This window comes from Lissotriton vulgaris, chromosome 3_1 (assembly GCF_964263255.1).
Source record: "Lissotriton vulgaris chromosome 3_1, aLisVul1.2, whole genome shotgun sequence".
Lineage (NCBI taxonomy): Eukaryota > Metazoa > Chordata > Amphibia > Caudata > Salamandridae > Lissotriton > Lissotriton vulgaris.
The window spans coordinates 67,219,815-67,237,715 of record NC_141689.1 but is presented as its reverse complement, the minus strand read 5'-3'; the positions used below and the strand labels follow the sequence as shown (position 1 = coordinate 67,237,715).

Sequence of the window (17,901 nt, the reverse complement as noted above, 5' to 3'; positions counted from 1 at the left end):
GGAGCGAGAATTATCGAGTCCGTGGAATTTTTGAGCCCAAGACCCGCCGAGGCGGGGAATTGAACCCTGGTCCAGGGCTGATCTCAGCTTCCGGATCTGCCGCCTCTAACCCCTGAGCCACACTTCACACTACAAGGTATAGAAGTTGGTGATATGGTCTGCATTAGGAAATCTAAAGTTGATGATTTGGGATGTAGTGTCTGGTCTGAACCTGTTCGGGTTATTCAAGTCTTCATTAACGCTGTACGCGTAGATGCGGGGGACTGTATGCAATCTTAATAGGATTTCCCTTTTTAAAGGTAAAATGGATTACACGGACAATCCCACCAGTAATGTTATCCTTGATATAAAGGAGAGTGAGTGCAGAACGAATGCACATCCTGCCATAGTCGGTGATATTAAGTATGCTCCCAGGCAATTAAGAGTGAGACAGCCCTCTGTGAAATTTCAAGATTACGTTCTTATTTTAAAAAAAGGGGGGGGGGTGTGTTACATGTGTTCTGTGCATTTTATGAAAGTGCATCTTTTGAATGCACTCGCGTGGTGAGTGTGACACGAGCGGATTCTTCCTCCGCTCGTGTCGGGCTCACAGTGTTGCAGCTTTGCCAGGGAACATGGGTTTTGTATGTAGCATGAAGGGGAACGTTTGACTAGCGGTATGTTGCGGGATTCAAATGGGGATGATTGTATATATATATATATATGCTATGTTTGGCGGTTACGGCATTCGTTGCCTGGAACCTGCTGCTGCCTGTAATGTTATACTTGCACTTGGAATAAAGATTTCTCTTCTAGCCATTTTCCAGTTTACCTTGTTTTCTGCTGCGCCCTCCATGGATTCTTAACCGGAAGAACCCTACAAGCACATTTAGGGCCAGATGTATCAAAGGGTTTTACCCATTCTGTATCTATGGGAAAATGTGTTCATACATATGGTCCTAAGTTTCATGCAAGAAACGGACACTACTCCAACTCCACCTTTTGGTCTTTATAGCCATCAGCTTATGGAAGAGGCTATAAGAATTGTTAATTTTATAAAATTTCATATAATCCTAGAGTAAGAAAGGGAAGCATTTGGTGTATGAAGGCTCAGCATCTAGTGGACTCTAAAATTATCCTCTCAGGATGGATGTCGTCAAGAAGAGCAAAACCGAGGTCCAGCTGAAGTGATACATCAGTGTCTTAAATGACAAAAAACAATAAATGGCAATCTCTGGATTATATTAGCGGTTTCCTTGGATCTTTGTAGCCTCGGCTAGTGGGCATTGCTTACAGAATGGATTTAAACTCTTGAGAGCTTACACTGTTGGCGATTTATAATGCCTTTACTTAAGATGTTAGATAAGCAAGCAGTCTGACTGGGAATACTTTTTGAAGCCCAAGTCTGGGAAGAAGTACCATTAATTCCTTACATGCCGGCTTTGGAACTAGGGAACCAGGTTCGAGTGTCGGCGTTGGCTCGACCCAGTGCCTTAATAATGAGTGAGAACTTGCTCACATAGAAGCAATCCAATTACTTCATGTCAAGTTGGCGTTTTATAAAACTGCAAAAAAAAGCCTTCAACTTAAATTTTCTTCTGAAGAATTTAATTAGACTTTACGTGAACCAGAACCTGATATTTATCAGATAATATGCGCATAAAATTCATCCGTTATCAAGGAGAAAATAAGATATATTGGATTCAGAAAAATATCAACAAAAATGTCTGAATTATGTATGGTAGGCAGGAAAGGTTTAAGTACTAAACCCAGGTTTTTGCCCAGCAGTGTAAAATATGTACTAAAGCATATGAAATTCACAGGAAATATTCCTTACTGAAACAAAGAAAACTGGCATCAATAGTACCTTCATGAAAAATAAAAAGGATATGCCGATAGACCCATGGGCATGTCCTGAGCGAGTGATGCTGGCACCTCCTAAGGGTGCTATTTTGTTCCAAGAGCCCTGCTTTCTGCACTAGGAAGTATTTAACAATGTATGGAAGTCTGTTATAGGGGTTAACCATCGTCCTAGGTCAGTGGTATAAGTATACCATAACTCTGGATTCAACCCTTTTTCTGAACTCTTGATGCAAATAGCATTCTTACTGTTGAATTCTGTATTACTAAGTTTCACCACATCTTTTGATAGGTATAACATCTTTAAAGGATGTCCAAAAGCAAAGACCTGCACAATAATATTGAGAGGTGGTGCAGAGCAGTTCATGGAAGAAACCGAGAGATCTTTGCATGATGCCATCATGATCGTCAGACGAGCAATCAAGGTATGGAACAACCCCGGGTGGTATTGCATTTTTTGTAGAGGCATTGGTTCCTTGTGGTCCGTCTATTAAAATAGTACTTTAAAGTTTAAAATTCTGACTATTTTGCAAACGGTTTTCATTTTGATGTAATTTACCTTTGATCTCTGAAGGCTTCTCTGTTATTGTCACCTCAGCTCTAGCTTATAGGTTTGCTTTCGATTTTATTGTGGTTATTGAAGATATTGCTGAAATCTGGGACCAACCTTTTTAGGTCGAGCAGACCTAAAAAGCATGCGAAGCATGCTTTTGTCTGCGAAGACATCTTTTGCTGGCGTGTCTGGGGGAATGTGAGACAGTGTCCATGCACGAGCCTCTGCCGTCTCCGATTTGCCCTCGAGGGTGCGCACGCCCAGCCGGCGCCGTGCACATCCCCTGCCTGGTACGCGCTCTACAATGAATGAAAGTGAAACTGGCTGCAGTGCCTCGCATCCATGCCGCGTTAGTGTCTTTCCCGTTTATTTCCCTCCGCTTCTCTCGTGTCCCCTTCCCTCAGCGTCTCTCTCGCCTGCATCCTTCACTCGGCGTCTCTCGCCTCCCCCTCTGTAGTTTACTGTCCTCCCTCTGCCTAAGGCTCTCTCCAGGTCCTTTCCCTACCTGCCTCTCCATGCTCCGCTCTCTGTCTCGAGGGCCGCGGTGCTCCTCTATCTCTTCGGTGTCTTTTCCCGTCCTAGCTGCTAACTTTCCTCTGCATGAAGTCGCTGCTGCCCCGTCCTCGGCTCCAGCAGTGCCCCACCCTCTTAACTTCACGTCCCTCCCTTAGCTCCTCCCTGCGTCTCCTCCCCTCTCCCTATCTCTCCCACCCCCTGGCGTCCCGGCTCCCAGGCTCTCCCAGCAGTGTCTCCACGGCTCTGCGACATGGGGCAGTAGCTGCTGGTTGAAGCAGATCACGGAGAGCCCCCCTGCTTTCTGGTTTTCATTTGCGGCCGATGAGAGGCGGGCCGCTTTGAACTACAAAATGACGTGACGAACGTAACGTTTGTAGTTCAACGCGGCCCATTCCTCAGTCGCGCCACAAAAAAAAACCAGGGGTTACAACCTAATGCTTGTCCCCTGCCTCGCTCTCACGCCTTCCTGATCCCGTCTCACCCTTCCTCCTCTCCATGCCTGGCTGCATCTGGTTCACCTCGCTCCGCTGGAAGGAGGGCGGGATGGCAGAGGAGTCAAGTAAGGGCCACTGAAGGCCCGGAAGCTAAGGTAGGTTCAGTCACCCCGCCGATGCTACACCTAAGTCTGAGTCCAGGACAAGCAGGGATGAGCTGGCCGTGCCAGGCGAGATATGCAATGTACCTCGATGTATCACGGTGTGCCACGGGGCCTAGGCATGCCGACCTCACACCCAGTTACAACAGCAATACAGTAGTCTCCCTTGCAGCAATACTCCTCAGCTCGGTGGAGCCCAAACACGGCTCTGAGCTCCATACTCCTTATGCCTCGTTGCTCACATGCCCGGGCCGTGAACGCACTGTTCTCTCCCACAGTGAAGTGTTATTTACACCTCTGCAAGCAGTCCTCACCGCAAGTTGGGCAAACCTGTGTAAGGACCCCTTTCTCACACAAGCCTATAAATATCGGAAAATAGATTCATGTATTTGAAAAACAGCAACCGTCAAAGTCTAAAAAGCCGTGCTAAAATATTTTTCCCCTTAATTTTTTTATTTTAACAAGATTTCAGCTATAAAAACACTTGCTATATGTCATTAATTTACAAGCGCTAATGATAGTGAGCTAATCAAGTTCCCTTTCTAATTCGGGATGCAAAAATTACCTGCTCAGTGTCAGCTTCGGCTGTAAAGACCGTAGGCACGAAACCCATTATTAAGTAGTAGAGCCTTGCCGTGAATTACTTCCCTTCTCTCAATGAATGTCTAAATGAACAAGTACGGACAATGCCAATAGGTCTCCGTCTTTTTTGTGCCATTAATAAAATGTTTTATGCATGCGTGCAAATTGCAGAGACACTATTACATAGTAGTGTAGTGCAAACCCTTTGGGGTGCTAGTGTGGGGCTATTAATTGGTTTAACAGTACTGCGAGAAATGGAAGCATGGTGGTGGAAGGAGATAATGGATTTACGTGTTGGTGGTTGTATAGTGAGGGTAATAATGTTTCATTGAGGGAAACTTACCTATTCCAAAACTAAAAACATACATAGAAATATTGCCATTTACAGTACCAATAGCTCAAACTTTCCTACTGTGAGACCTATTGCATTGCAAATGCTTGTTATTGTTGTTATAGGAAAATGGCAAACTCTAACCTACATATCAAATTCCTGTAATTGTGGTCTAATTTAATTTTGTTCTTTAACCGGTTGCATGCGTCGGACGGCCCCCGGCCGTATGACGTCACAGTGGGCGTTTGCGGAGGATGGCTGGGGGCTATCCGAAACACACCCACTCCATAAATCACCTGCACCGCAGCGGAATTTGCGCCGTGGTCAACAGCTAAAAACCCTGCTCTGTGTATGTGCATATTTGTATATTGTATCTGTCTCAAAAGTTAAAGTAACATTATGTAAGCTGAACTGTTCAGCAACAACATAACATTTTAAATGCTAAAAATCACTCCCCTTTGATTGGATGGCTTGTATCCTTCCACTGCTTACACTCCTACTTTTTCTTTCACCACTCCATTAGTGTGCATGTTTCCTAGCTCTCTCCTTCATGTGTCTTATCGAGTGCTGCTCTTATCTGCTTCGCTCTCTCGCTTATAATCTGGCAGCTGCCCTTTGCTGCTCAGATACATTTCACACACTTCTAATTTCTTTTTTTTAATGTAATGAATGATCTAAGTGGTATCCAGCCTCTGACTGGTCAGTGGAAAAAAAATTGCTCGCCCTTTTTTCTGTAGGCGAATGCTGACGCGTGCACATGCCTATAGAATGACTTAATGGAAAAGAGCAGCTCGATCTTGACACTTTTTTTTTTTTGCTTTATTTGTTGATGCTGTGCAGTATTACCACAGCATTGGCAAACCCAATAGGACCACATAGTGAGACCTAGATACTTTGCCAATGCTTGTTTATTTTAGGTTGCTAGATGTAAAATTCTGTATGTAAATAACTTCAACTTTGTTTCAGAATGATTCAGTTGTTGCTGGTGGAGGAGCGATAGAGATGGAGCTATCCAAGTATCTTCGTGACTTCTCCAGAACCATCCCAGGCAAGCAGCAGCTTCTCATTGGAGCATATGCCAAGGCCCTTGAAATAATTCCTCGACAACTATGTGACAATGCAGGGTTTGATGCTACCAATATTCTGAACAAGCTGAGAGCCAAGCATGCACAGGTGAATTACCGACTGGACTTTCTGATCAATTTCTTTTGGTATATGTATGTGGTATTTTATTAGCTTGAATCTAGCCAAAAGGCCACGGAGCGTTGTACAGCATAAAGGTCAACGAGCTTTTGGAGAGGTAGCAGGTTTGTGAACTGTTTACAAAATGGATATAGTTATTTTGTTCCAGGTCCTAGCTACATAGATTCAAATAGTCTGCCCTGTTTTTTAGGTCGAAGCCTACCAGACATTACAGCTGTCTAGTTTGCTAACGACGTTTGATAACATTCAGAACGCTTTTCGTCTGCTCCTTACCATTGGCTTTTTGGCTTGGAACTCACATTTCCTTGCTTTCTATTTGCTAGATTTAGTTGTTTTAGGCTGTCAAGCCTGAGTTTGTCCCTTTCCTTGCCCAAACCCTGTTTACAGTATCCTTCCAAGTGCTCCATTTCTGTAAACTGGCCTTTAAATCTTGTTATCTTGTCACATTTGCCGTGCATTCAAAGACAAAGGTCAAATGTCAGGCTCAGTCTTCCGAGGGATCTTGGTGCGAACTTTTCTTTCTCTGACTTTAAAATGAGAGGACAGGGTGGCTACTAGGGCTAATTCTGAAGTGTGGTGGAAACAAATATTTTAATACCATCAAAACAAATCGGTACACTAGGTGACGACTGTAGGAATCTGGCTGAGAACACTAAATACTCTTGTGGTAGTGTGTGGGAGCAGTTTAGGCCTATTAGAGGATAGTGCTAAGCATTTACGGTACTCTCAGAGAAAATTAAATAGACATGCACTCAAGAATAAATCCAAAACCAATTTAGAAAAATATTTCGTGGATACAAAGTACTTTTTTAAATATGAAATTTCACGGGTAAGTTAACAGTTAACTTAAATGCCTCATTATGCAGCAATGTTTCCTATGGGGTTAAAGGCATATGTTGCATACAGTTATTTGCGATCGGTTTCTGGGGGTCTCCTTCAGGACTTAGTGTGGAGGGGCGGGGGGGAGGGGGGGTGGGGGGGGGACAGTGGTGGACAAGATCCAAAGTACCACCAGCAGTTAATCATTACCTGCCCTGAGGCTTCCGGGTACAGAGGTGCTAGTCAGGTTGGTAGCTTTGCGCTCTACACTGGTGGAAAGAAGGAGGGGGGCACCTAGAAGCACATTGCAGAGGGGTCTTGGGGATTAATTCTTGAGTTCTCAACAGGGGGCTTGGGTCACAAGGGTCCTTGGCCAAGGGGGCACAATCGGTTTGTCAGTACCTGGGCTAGAGTGATCGGTGCAGAGTGGAAAGGTTGGCTGGGTTCTGTGCGTCTTAGGGACTTGCAGTTGTCGGTCTCGCAGGTTGAGGGTGCAAAATCAGGACAGCTGGACCCTTCTAGATTTGAGTCTCTGCAGTTCTAACATACCTCGACGGCTGCTCAATCTCTGTGCAGTGGAAATCCGGATTGGACTCTCACAGGCTTGGTTTTTGCTGCAAGGGGACTTGTACCTCTGGTACTGATGCTGGGGGGCTTTGGTTGGTCCTGGTATCATCTTACTTGGTAGGTGGACAGATCTGACCTTCAGGAGCACAGGTTTCTCTACCTGAGTGGCTACTGCGTTAGGGTGGTCGGGGAGTGGCATCTTGGAGAATTGGACTTTGCGTTTTAGGTGCCGGTAGGGGAGTAGCTCCTCTACTTCAAGGGAGCTTGCTGGCAATTTGCGAAGAACTAGCAGTTTCTCTGGGTTCTTGAAAGCTGTTCATCTGCAGGACAAGTCACTGATCACGATTGTCGAGACTGGTGCAAGCAGGGTTTGGCACCAAAAGTCCACAGCAGGTCTTCAGTTCTTGCTTTTCTTGCGGCTCTTCTTTGTCTTCTTCTGGTCTGTAAATTCAGAGTTCCTGGTGTCAGAGGTGCCACCTAAATACTACGTTTAGGGATATTAAGGGGAGTGACAGGTAGTAGCAATTGCTTACTAACCTTTAGGGCGTCTACACCCTCTATATGACCGCATCTTGTGGAAAGTGGGCATAACCCAGACCCAGAAAGCCTAATTCCACCAAAACTAAGATGGTGGAATTCTAAAATTCATGTTTATATCAGGAAGCCCGCCTTAGGGGTGGAACTAGCCTGGACCACGCCGCCTGACTAGCAACTTTTTCCTGCCTGTCCTGGTGCCAAATATGCCCAGGGCAGGGGGTGGCATTTCCCCTTTTGGGGAAGCTTTGGGTCGCCTATCAAAGGTGGCAGAGGTTTTTGAAGACTCCTGCCTTGATATAATGATCACTTGATCATCCTCCTGCTTGGAGAAGGTGGCAACACCTCTGGCCGGAGCAGGCATTGTTCCTGCCCTCAACGAAACTGCAGTGGGTGTGGGGATCAGAAACCTGTCTGTGGTGTAGACAGTCACCCAGCACACTATAGTCAGTAGGTTTTTAGGGGCCCTCTGGGTGCATGCTTTAATAAATACTTCACTGGAATTAGTGTGTGTTTCTTAATACGAGATGTTTGATACCAAACCTCTTTAGATTCAGTAAAGCCATCGTGTAGCTTGGGGAACTCGTACACACCAGTGTTCGGCACATGTTCTAAAAAGGGCTTCCCTGTTCACTTGTAATATCTAAGAATTGACTTGGACATCACAGGGGCATATCTGCTCATGCAGTTATGTCCACACATAGTTTAGAGCGCTCTGCCTTGGGGCGTAAGGCCTGCTGTAGGAGTGACTTACCTATACAGCATGCCGTGTCTGCAGGCATGGCACATAGTGCGCCATGTTGTCTTCACTTTTCTCTGCACCATGGCCCACAGCAATGACCAGTTGCATGTTGGTGCTGAGGAGTCCCTTTGAGTTGCACAATACATGCTGCAGCCCTTAGGGACCATTTTAGTCTCCTTGTCCTAGGTACCAATGGTACCATTTACAGGGGACTTACAGGGGGTGCTAAAGGTGTTGTCAGTTGGGGGATCGATTTGTACAGTTTTAGGGAAAGAGCTGGCACTGGGAAACTGGATAGCAGGAACCCAGTGCACTTCAGTCAAAATTGCTTCAGATGCCAGGCAAAAAGTAGGGATGACCATGTCAAAAATGGGCACATCCCTACAGTGACCTTTCCATATATATTTTGCGCACTGTATATTTTTATCAGTAAAACTGCAAGTTTGTGCAAGTGTCATTTCAGTTTAAGATTTCTGTAATGGCCGAGCGCTACCAACCATGCATACTCCACTCTGCCCCACTCAACGCCACTGTACTGTACGCTTCACCACTTGCACTACACCACTCCACTGTCACTGCATTCTACTTTGCACCATTTCACTCTGCGCCACTTACGTCCACGTCTCTACTCTGCATCTCTATGCCAATGCACTGTACCCCACTCTAATCTACTATACACCACTGCACTCTATGCCATGCCACACCAATTTACTCAATAGTTTACTCTGTACCATTCCACTTTACGCCAGTGCACTCTATGCCATCCTCTCTACACTGCACTCTTCTGTGCACTACTCCACTCTCCGCCACTTCACTCTGCTTTGAAACGATCTGCTCTGCGCCACTTCACGCTACTGCACTCCACTCTGCACCACTCCTCTCTATTCTGTAACACTCTACTCTGTTACTGCCCTCTACAGCACTTCACTCAAAAACATTGCACTCTACGCCATTGCACACTACACCAATCTACTCTGAACCACTTCACTATACACTACTCTGCAATACTACGCCACTCCACTCTATACCATTTAACTCTGCGCCAATCTACTATACACCACTGCACTGTACTACAGTCTACTTTGCAGCACTGCGCTCTCAGCCACTGAACTCTCCGCCAATACTCTATGCCACTATCGTGTACTCTGCATCACTCACGGTACTGAAATCTATGCCTCTATTATAGACTGCACCACTGGACTCTACACCACTTTACTCAAAACAGTAAACTCAACGCCATTTTACTGTATGCTACTATACCCTGCTGTGCGCCACTCTGCACCACTGCAGTCTATACCACTTCACTGTACACATCTGTCCTCTCCTGTGCCAGTGCACTCTACTTTACTATGCACCACTGCACTCTAGACCACTCCAGTCTAGGCCACTTCACTCAGCACTTCACTCTACTCCAGTGCACTCTACGCCACTCCACTCTATACTGCACCACTCCACGCCTCTTCACTCTACTCTGAAACAATTAGCTCTAAACCACTGCACTCTACCAATGCATTCTACACCACTACTCAAACCAATGCACTCTACTCTGCGGCACTCTGTGCCAGCTACTCTGCACCACTACACTCAACGTCGGCATACTCAAACCAATGCACTCTGCACCACTGCTCTCTAAGACACTCTACTCTGCAAGACTTCACTCTCTGCCACTGAACTCTGTGCTACTTCATGCTCCGCCACTGTACGCTATTGCACTCAATATCACTGTACTCCACACCACTCTATTCTACACCACTCTACTTTGCAACACTCTACGCCACTTCACATCACCCTAATCTACCCTGCACCAATGTACTCTACGCCACACCTCTGCACTCCATCCTGCACCACTCCACTTAACCCTGCACACCTTCACTCTACTCTGAAACAATCTTCTTTGCGCCCCTGCACTCTACACCACTTTATTCCACCCTGTGGCCTGTTGGCGTTTAGCACTTTCTTGGCCAGAACTCAAAGCGTGCAATCGCATTGGGGGTGCCACTATGCACAATGATATTCGGAGCAAAGTAGAATTGTTTACTCAACTGAAGTGCCTTTTCGATCTTACAACGGACTTTGAAATGGATTCTGACGGGGACTATGAGTCCATGCAGGTCTTGTAAGGAATGGGAAATGAGCTTAAACTTTGGTCGGTTGGTAATTGCTCTAGCCTCTGCATGAATTCCTTTGAGTGAAGGCTGAAGAGTATCCATTCCCGGACCTCTCACTTGTACGTTCATAAGAGGGAGGATGGGCTTTGTTTTGCACAGTAAACAAACCTCGTTGGTTTGTTTTTCTTTGTGTCCGTTTCAGAATGTGATTTATACATGCCACATAATCAAAAATATGCAGTTTTGTAATGTTCAAAATATTCACATACTACTGGCAAAAAGTAATACCAATCTTCACAGTGAGTGTAGAGCTTGTCTGTTCTTATCGGCCTTTGTTTTCAATCCTTAAGACTTGAGGCAGACCTGCCGTTGGTCCTCTCACTTTACAAGTTGTCCATTTCTAGAATAAACAGTTCCTTCCTTTACACTGTACTGTGTTAGTTTATCACCCAATCCTGCTGTGTAGAACCTCCATTTCTGACCTCTGTGTCTGAGCAATCCACTAATGGGCAGTTACAGAACCAAAGTACATTGCCTCTGTGGTACTCCGCCTGCTTGGCTCTGTTCATCCGACCAGCAGGGACACAATAGGATGATTCCAAAGGAATATCATCTGTCTTTTTTATAATATTATATATCGCCTCCCCCCTGTTTTAGTGCAGCCGTCCTTATTTCTTCCACATACAGCATCAGTTAAAGAATCCATCACGATCAATAAAAGCAATGAGAAAAATTGTTTCCTGTTCTACTACAATATTACTACTAATTCTCCTTTAACTGCCTGATAATGTTATAATATCACTGCTGTCAAATGGGAGGGGAAACCCCATTCCTTCCTAAACTGTTAAGGTACTCCCTGTTCTCTAGATTAGCTGCCATTTCTTTTATTTATTTATTTTTATTCATAACGTTTTATTTAGCGCAAACATGATCCCAAAGGATATCGGAGCGCTTCACAATTGGAGGGAAAGGAAGGTAACAATTGCAGTACCGGCAGCAAATAAGAAAAACAACAGTTATAAACAAAAGGGGTCAATGAATAATAAGACAATAACTGGTACATAGTGAACTTGGAGGGGAGCAAATGATTAGTAAAAGACCCAGCACAGGGCTTAAAGTTTTAAGTCCAATGCATTAGAGCAGACGATCCAAAAGCCATTTAAAGATAAGAACTTGTTCATAAGGAATCTTTTAACTTCCAATTTAAAAGCAACCTTGGAGGAGATTCTACGTACTTCCGGTGGTAGAGAGTTCAGATCTTCGGAGCAGAGTCGGAGAAAGGTTTGTGTCAAGTTCTCTTTTGCGAAAGATCTGTGGTTTCAGGAGGAGAGAGTTGGCACTTCTTGAAGGTCTACACTCTGGATAATTCTAGCTTTTGCGCTAGATAACTGGGGGGTTTGAATTGGAGGGCTTTGTGGGACAGGTAGGCAATCTTTAGCTGTATTCTTATTTCGTGGGGCAACCTATTTAGGGATTTTAAGACTGGGGAAATGTGTGCATTGCTACGTAACCAATCTGGCAGCAGCATTATTCAATGAAGCCCTTAGTGGGGCCAAGGTATATTTGGAGAGGCCACAGAGCGTAGCACTACCATAGTCTAGCCTCTGCAAAACAAGGCAGTGAGGTGGTTCATCAAAAGGTCTATCTTGGGGATGTGAGTCGGAGGAAAAATTAGAAGGAATTCTGTTTTGGAGGTGTTGAGCAGGAGGTGGTTTTCAGGTAACATGTTTTGTATTCATTAGGGTAGTGTTGAGTGAGATGAGGTTATCCGTGGAGGAGATTTTCAGATAAAGTTGCATGTCATCTGCATACATATGGAAGTGAAGGTCTGTGGAATTTAGTGCATTAACTAATGGTTCCAAGAACCAGTTGAAGCTTATGGGAGATAGGGCAGACACTTGGGGGCAGAGGATACTGGTGATGGCTGGGAGAGAGTGGATCGCCTTGACTCTTTGTGATCTGTGGTAGAGGAAGGACGAGAACCATTGCAACACCAGACCAGAAAGGCCCATTCTATGCTCCAAAATAAATTGGAGGTTGTTGTGATTGATCGCGTCAAACGCAGAGGTAAGGTCAATGAGGATTAGGAGGCAAGATTCATTTTGGTCAAGCATTTTTTAAATGTCATCCATAACGTGAGAGAGCCGATTCGGTGCTGTGCCCACTCCGAAAGCCAGATTGATGTTGGTTCAGGAGATGGAAATTCTCGATGTGAGCACCGAGTTGAGATTGGACTCATTTTTCTAGGAGTTTGGCTAGAGTGGGGATGTTGGAGATAGGCAGAAGTTATCTGATAGAGACTACTAACCGCAGATTCCTTAACGTAGAATTATCCCCAGGCGTGAGACTGGATCTGGAAAATCTTTCTTTTCCCAGCAGCTCTGCGTGCCGGGGGGCGGCACCACGTGACTCCGCCCTGATGTCGTCCGCGGGCATGATGTCAGCGAGATCACATTAGGCCCAGCCCCGCGCCGACATAAGTTTTTTTTCCTTTTTCGCTTGCAACGCGTTTCCGGTTTGTGCTCTGAGCCTGTTTGGGCCTTTGCCTTCGCATTTGCGTAGTGACTTGCGGGAACAGTGTGTAGATGCCTTCGGGCTTTAAAACGTGTTCCTCTTGTGGACGCCTGATTTCGGTGACGGACTCTCACCTCATTTGTATGTTGTGTTTGGTGGAAGATCACGGCTCCACTGACTGCGAGGCGTGCCATCTGTTGAAGCCGAAGTCGCGGCGGGAATGCCGGATGAAACTTCTCTCCGCTCGCATGTCCAGGTCGGCTTTGTCAACTCGATCAGCTTCTGCGGAAGGTTTTCGAAGCAGCAGTCATCGTCCTCATCCCTCTTCTGTGCTGCAAGAGCGTTGCTCCCCTGCCGGTAAGTGTCGCAGTTTGTCCCCGCGGGCTGGTTTCCAGCCTGTTGGGGGCGTGAGATCTCCACAGGTGATGCGGCCCCGCGTATCGTCTCCCTATCCACCGTTTCTCGGTGAGGGGGCGTTGAGAGCCCAGATGGAGGCATATGCGGCGGCTTTGCAGGCCTCGTTGGCTCCTTCTCCTCCTTCCCCTCCTGGGACATCAACGAATCCCTTGCGCGGTGCGGGGCCTTCGTCGCAAATTCCTACGAAAGTACCTGTGGTGTCGCGGGAGGTCACCGGGGCTCGGGTCGCATCCCGAGCCCCTCTCAGCATTTTGACAAGCTGATCCCGTCTAGGGCCGAGGTGATGCTGCTACGTCGCCGGCAGCTGCTGGCTCTGGCGGTGCCAAGGGGGGTCGGCGGACCCCCCTTATCCCGTTATGGGTTGAGGCTGGCAGGGGGGGACCCCTCGTCTCTCCCCAGGCTCCTCTAGTTCCTCCGCGCAGGTAGCCGCCTCGTAGGAGGTAGAGTCGGCCTGGACTGCGCCTCAGGGGTCGGTGGACCCCTCTCGTCCGCTCGTGGGTTGAAGCTGGCGGGGGTCTCCCTGGTATTCCCTGGGTCTCTCCGCGCAGGTGGTTGGCTCGCCGGAGGTCAAGTCGACACGGCGCCGCCATGGGGGTCGGCGGGCATCCCTTGCCCACTAATGGGTCGAGGCTTGCGGAGGGCTCCTTCCCACTCCCTGAGTGCCCCTCGTCCCTCCATGCAGGCGGCCGCCTCGTTGGAGGTCGAGCCGTTGCCGTCCCTTAGCCACCTCTGCTCCGGCCCCACCCCGGTCTCCGGCGCTGTGTGATGTGGCAGAGGCCTGTCTGGCGTCTCCGGTGACGTTGAACGACTACGCCGACGTCCTGCTCCAAGTTGCAGATTCTACGGCACCGGACAGGCGTCAGGTCGTGGATTTGTCTTCGGACGTCCCCTCTTCCCCTGAGTTTTGGCGCTTGCTGGTGTTGTCCTCGCTGGAGACGGGCCGCTGCCTCGTGGCTTTTTCCCCCGATGTCATCCAAGGCCGGCTCCTCACCGTCACAGTCGCCGCTGTTTTCGCCAGAGGAATCACAGGTCCCCCCCCCCCCCCCCCCCCCCCCCCATTCCTCTGCGCCTTTTTCTCCCTTCCGGACCTGGCCTTTCCCCACTCCGATTGGCTTAGGGGATGGCCGCCTTAGCAACAGAGGAACTGCTTTCCCCACCGCGGGGCCCCACGGAGGCGTGTGCGGCCTTCGCTTGCGCTGTGTCCACGGCTGTCTGAGATCCGGCTGCTAATTTCCCCGCGGATCATCTTTTGGAGATTCTTTACCAGGGCTCTGGTGGCAGGGAACTGCTGCTTCCCTTTGAGGGTTCTCTCTGTTCTCACTGATGGGGCGCCCCGCCACTGGGGATCCAGTACCCGAACACCTGCTGCACAGGCACCTTCCAGGACCATGTGACTCGGTGTGCCTTTCCCTCCACCCCTCTGCCAGTGGGTCCCTTTTGCGGACCACCTTTCCCTCCCTGCCGTCACTCTTGTCTCCACCATCGAGAGAGGCCCGTTGGCTGGATTCTTGGGCGCAATATGTTCGCCTCGACCAGTGTGGGTCTGTGGGCCCTTAACACCTTGTGTGTTGGCTAGGGCCACCTCTTGCTAGTGGGACTCTGCGGAGTCCCTTGGATCTGCAGCTTCTCAGGAGGGTGCCGGTGTTGACTTGTGGCACCATGCGTTGGATGGCTGGGAGCTGGCGGCATTTATTCTTTGCTCCGCTCTGGACATCTCGGAGATGCTTGGTCATGCCATGGCGTCTTCGGTTGCCCTTCGCTGCCATGCTTGGCTTCGGGACAGTGTGTTCCCAGAAAAATGTTAGGGAACAGCTGGTGGACCTTCTCTTCAATGGCACTCTTGTTCCATGCGCTGGTGGACTCGGCCATCTGGAGGTTCTTGGCGGGGCTTCGTCCTCCTCCTCCTACTCCTCCTCCTATTCCCCCTCAGTGATCTGTAGGTTGATCTGGTTCTTGGGAGCTGTTCTTTCGTTGGGGCGGGTCGCCTCAGTTGTGTGATCTGTGTGGTTCATGTGCCTACGAGTCCTCTTTTATTGGGACTGTGGCTCTGTTGGCTGCTGGTCAGCCCTTTTTTGCTTTGTGGTTTTGCTTGGATTATCTGCACCAGGTTGGCTATGAGATTACGCCTTCTGTCGTTTGCTCTTGGCTGCTTGACAAGCCTTATGCGGGGCTTTTTCCCCGCAGTTCTTTTTGTTGTCCTCTGCTGCGGAAGTTTCTTCCTAAGAGGGTTCCCATGTCTTGGGACTAACATACCCCAGGTTATATATCTTGTTCGCTGTTAGCCTGGTATGCCCTGCCGTCTGTGGCCTTGCGTCAAGGCTCCGGTTCCACGTCTTTGTGTGTAGTGTGTGCAGACCCCTTCCTGAGGTGTGTCCGGGGCCTTCTTCGCCTTCTGGCCCTCTGTCTTGGGGGGTGGCGGGGGCTCTGATGGATTTCTGTTGCTCCCTTCTTCAGGTGCACCCTGCCTTTCCTTGGTGTCCCTGGTCTGCTCTTGCTGCTGCCGCCTACTTTACTGCTGAAGGCGGTGTTCTGTCTGGTCTGTTGACTACCTGTGGTAGGATCAGCTGCCTTCTTTGCGGCTTTGCGGAATGTGTTCCTAGTGAGGGGGAAGTTGCCTTTTTTCTGCCTCGTCTCCTTGGCTCCACTGGGTGGATCTTCCTCCTCTTCCTTGCCTTGGCCCTGGATGTTTTTTTTTTGCCTGATGTAGGTGTGGGGTGCTTCGGCCTCTTCTTGCCTTGCCTCTCTTTCCTCTGCGGAGTGTGAACGGGCTTCTTCTCCCTTTCTTCTTTCTGCATCCCCCATGGGATTGGTGGTGTTCTGACTGTAGAGGTTCCCCTGCCTGGGGAAATAGGGCTCCTCGCCCCGCCCGTCGGCCTCGTCCCCTATGGGACCCTCTGAGTCCAGGCTGGTGGGGTCCTCTCGCAGACCCTCCTACCCCGTAGGTGTGGTTGGGGTATCTATTCTACGTTAAGGAGTCTGCGGCTAGTAGTCTCTATCAGATGTACATGTTACTTACCTTCGGTAACTATGTATCTGGTAGAGGCGATTCTAGCCGCAGATTCCTTCACGACCCACCCATCCTCCCCGTTCTGCAAGGGCCTTTATTTTTATTTTATTTTAAAAGTTTTATATAGCGCGGACATGATCTTTGCAGATATCAGAGCGCTTTACATAGATGGTGGCGTACTCATACCAATAAATCAATAAATCAAAACAGTACAAATAGGTTACATAGAGGGGTACATGATGGGGGCGTAATAATACAAATAAATCAGTAAATCAAACAGTACAACTAGGTTACATACGGGGTATGTGAGGGAGACTACTCATACAAGTAGGCAAAGGGGCCAAGCAGGTAGAAGCATGTAGTACAGTGTTAACAGAGTTCTAGATACTAGTTCAAGTGTATTTAGCCATGAGGATAGCTTTTACTTCTTTTTTAAAGAGTGTAGTGGATGGGATAAGCCTTGTTTCTGGAGGGAGAGAGTTCCAGATCCTAGGTGCCATTCCAGAGAAGGAGCGCTTATATGTTTTTTCCTTCCAGAATCTTCGCGGTTTCAGCAGATGATTATTTGTGCCTCTAGTGTTTCTGGTTCCGCCAGAAATTGTCAATTTCTGGGCGAGGTAGCCGGGTGATTTAAGGTGAACCGCCTTGTGTGTCATGCAGGCGATTTTCAGGTGTATTCTGGCTTCAAATGGCAGCCAATTCAGGGCTCTCAGGTCAGGGGTAATGTGGGAGTGCTTTTTTGACCCAGTGATGAGTCGCTGCAGCGTTTAGGGAGGCTCTTAGGGGTGCGGTTGTGGTTAGGGGGAGTCCGACTAGTGCGGTGCTGCCGTATTCAATTCGGGGGATGACTATAGCTTGTACTGCGGTTTGGAAGTCTTTGGCTGGGAGGAAGGGTTTAAGTTTTCTCAGAGTATTGATCTGGAAGTTCGCGCCCTTAGTTGCCTTGCTGATGTGTTGCTGCATGTTGAGATTGGTGTCAAGTGTAATGCCTAAAGATTTTGCTGAGTCCACGATGGTGGGTTGGACATTGAGTGCAGTTAGGTGTTTAAGCCAGGTTTGAGCAGTGGAGCTCTTAGCTGGAGGTGAGATCAGAAGGAACTCTGTTTTCAGGGCATTGAGTTTGAGGTGATTATCGGCAAGCCAGGATTGGGTGCATCTGATTGTTGCGTTCAGGAGCAGGATGTCATTGGGAGATTGTAATTTGAGATAAAGTTGGGTGTCATCGGCGTACATGTGAAAGTGAACATTGGATGCTTGTAGCAAGGTGGTGAGTGGTTCCATGACTAGGTTGAACAGAGTTGGGGATAAAGAGGAGCCCTGGGGGACTCCTAGCGTTACAGGTATTGGCGAGGACATCTGGTTGTTGCTCTTGAATTTCTGCGTCCTGTTGTGAAGAAAGGAAGTGAACCACTTGAGAACAGTTCCAGATAAGCCCATTCTTGTGTTTGAGTTCTAGCAGCTTCTCATGTTTAACGGTGTCGAATGCTGAAGAGAGATCAAGAAGGATGAGGAGGCAAGTGTTGTTTTGGTCTAGCATTTGAAGTGCGTCGTCAATTATGTGCGTCATGGCCGTT

At 48.0% G+C, this 17,901-nt stretch overlaps 1 protein-coding gene across 1 annotated transcript in view; it reads left to right on the top strand.

Moving 5' to 3' along the window:
* Window positions 1-17,901, top strand: part of CCT7 (chaperonin containing TCP1 subunit 7) — a 139,340-nt gene that overhangs the window by 110,258 nt on the left and 11,181 nt on the right. The window contains exons 10-11 of the mRNA XM_086960099.1: window positions 2,132-2,264; window positions 5,383-5,589. Of these exons, the coding sequence (XP_086816225.1) occupies window positions 2,132-2,264; window positions 5,383-5,589 (340 nt within the window). The remainder of the gene's footprint in view (window positions 1-2,131; window positions 2,265-5,382; window positions 5,590-17,901) is intronic.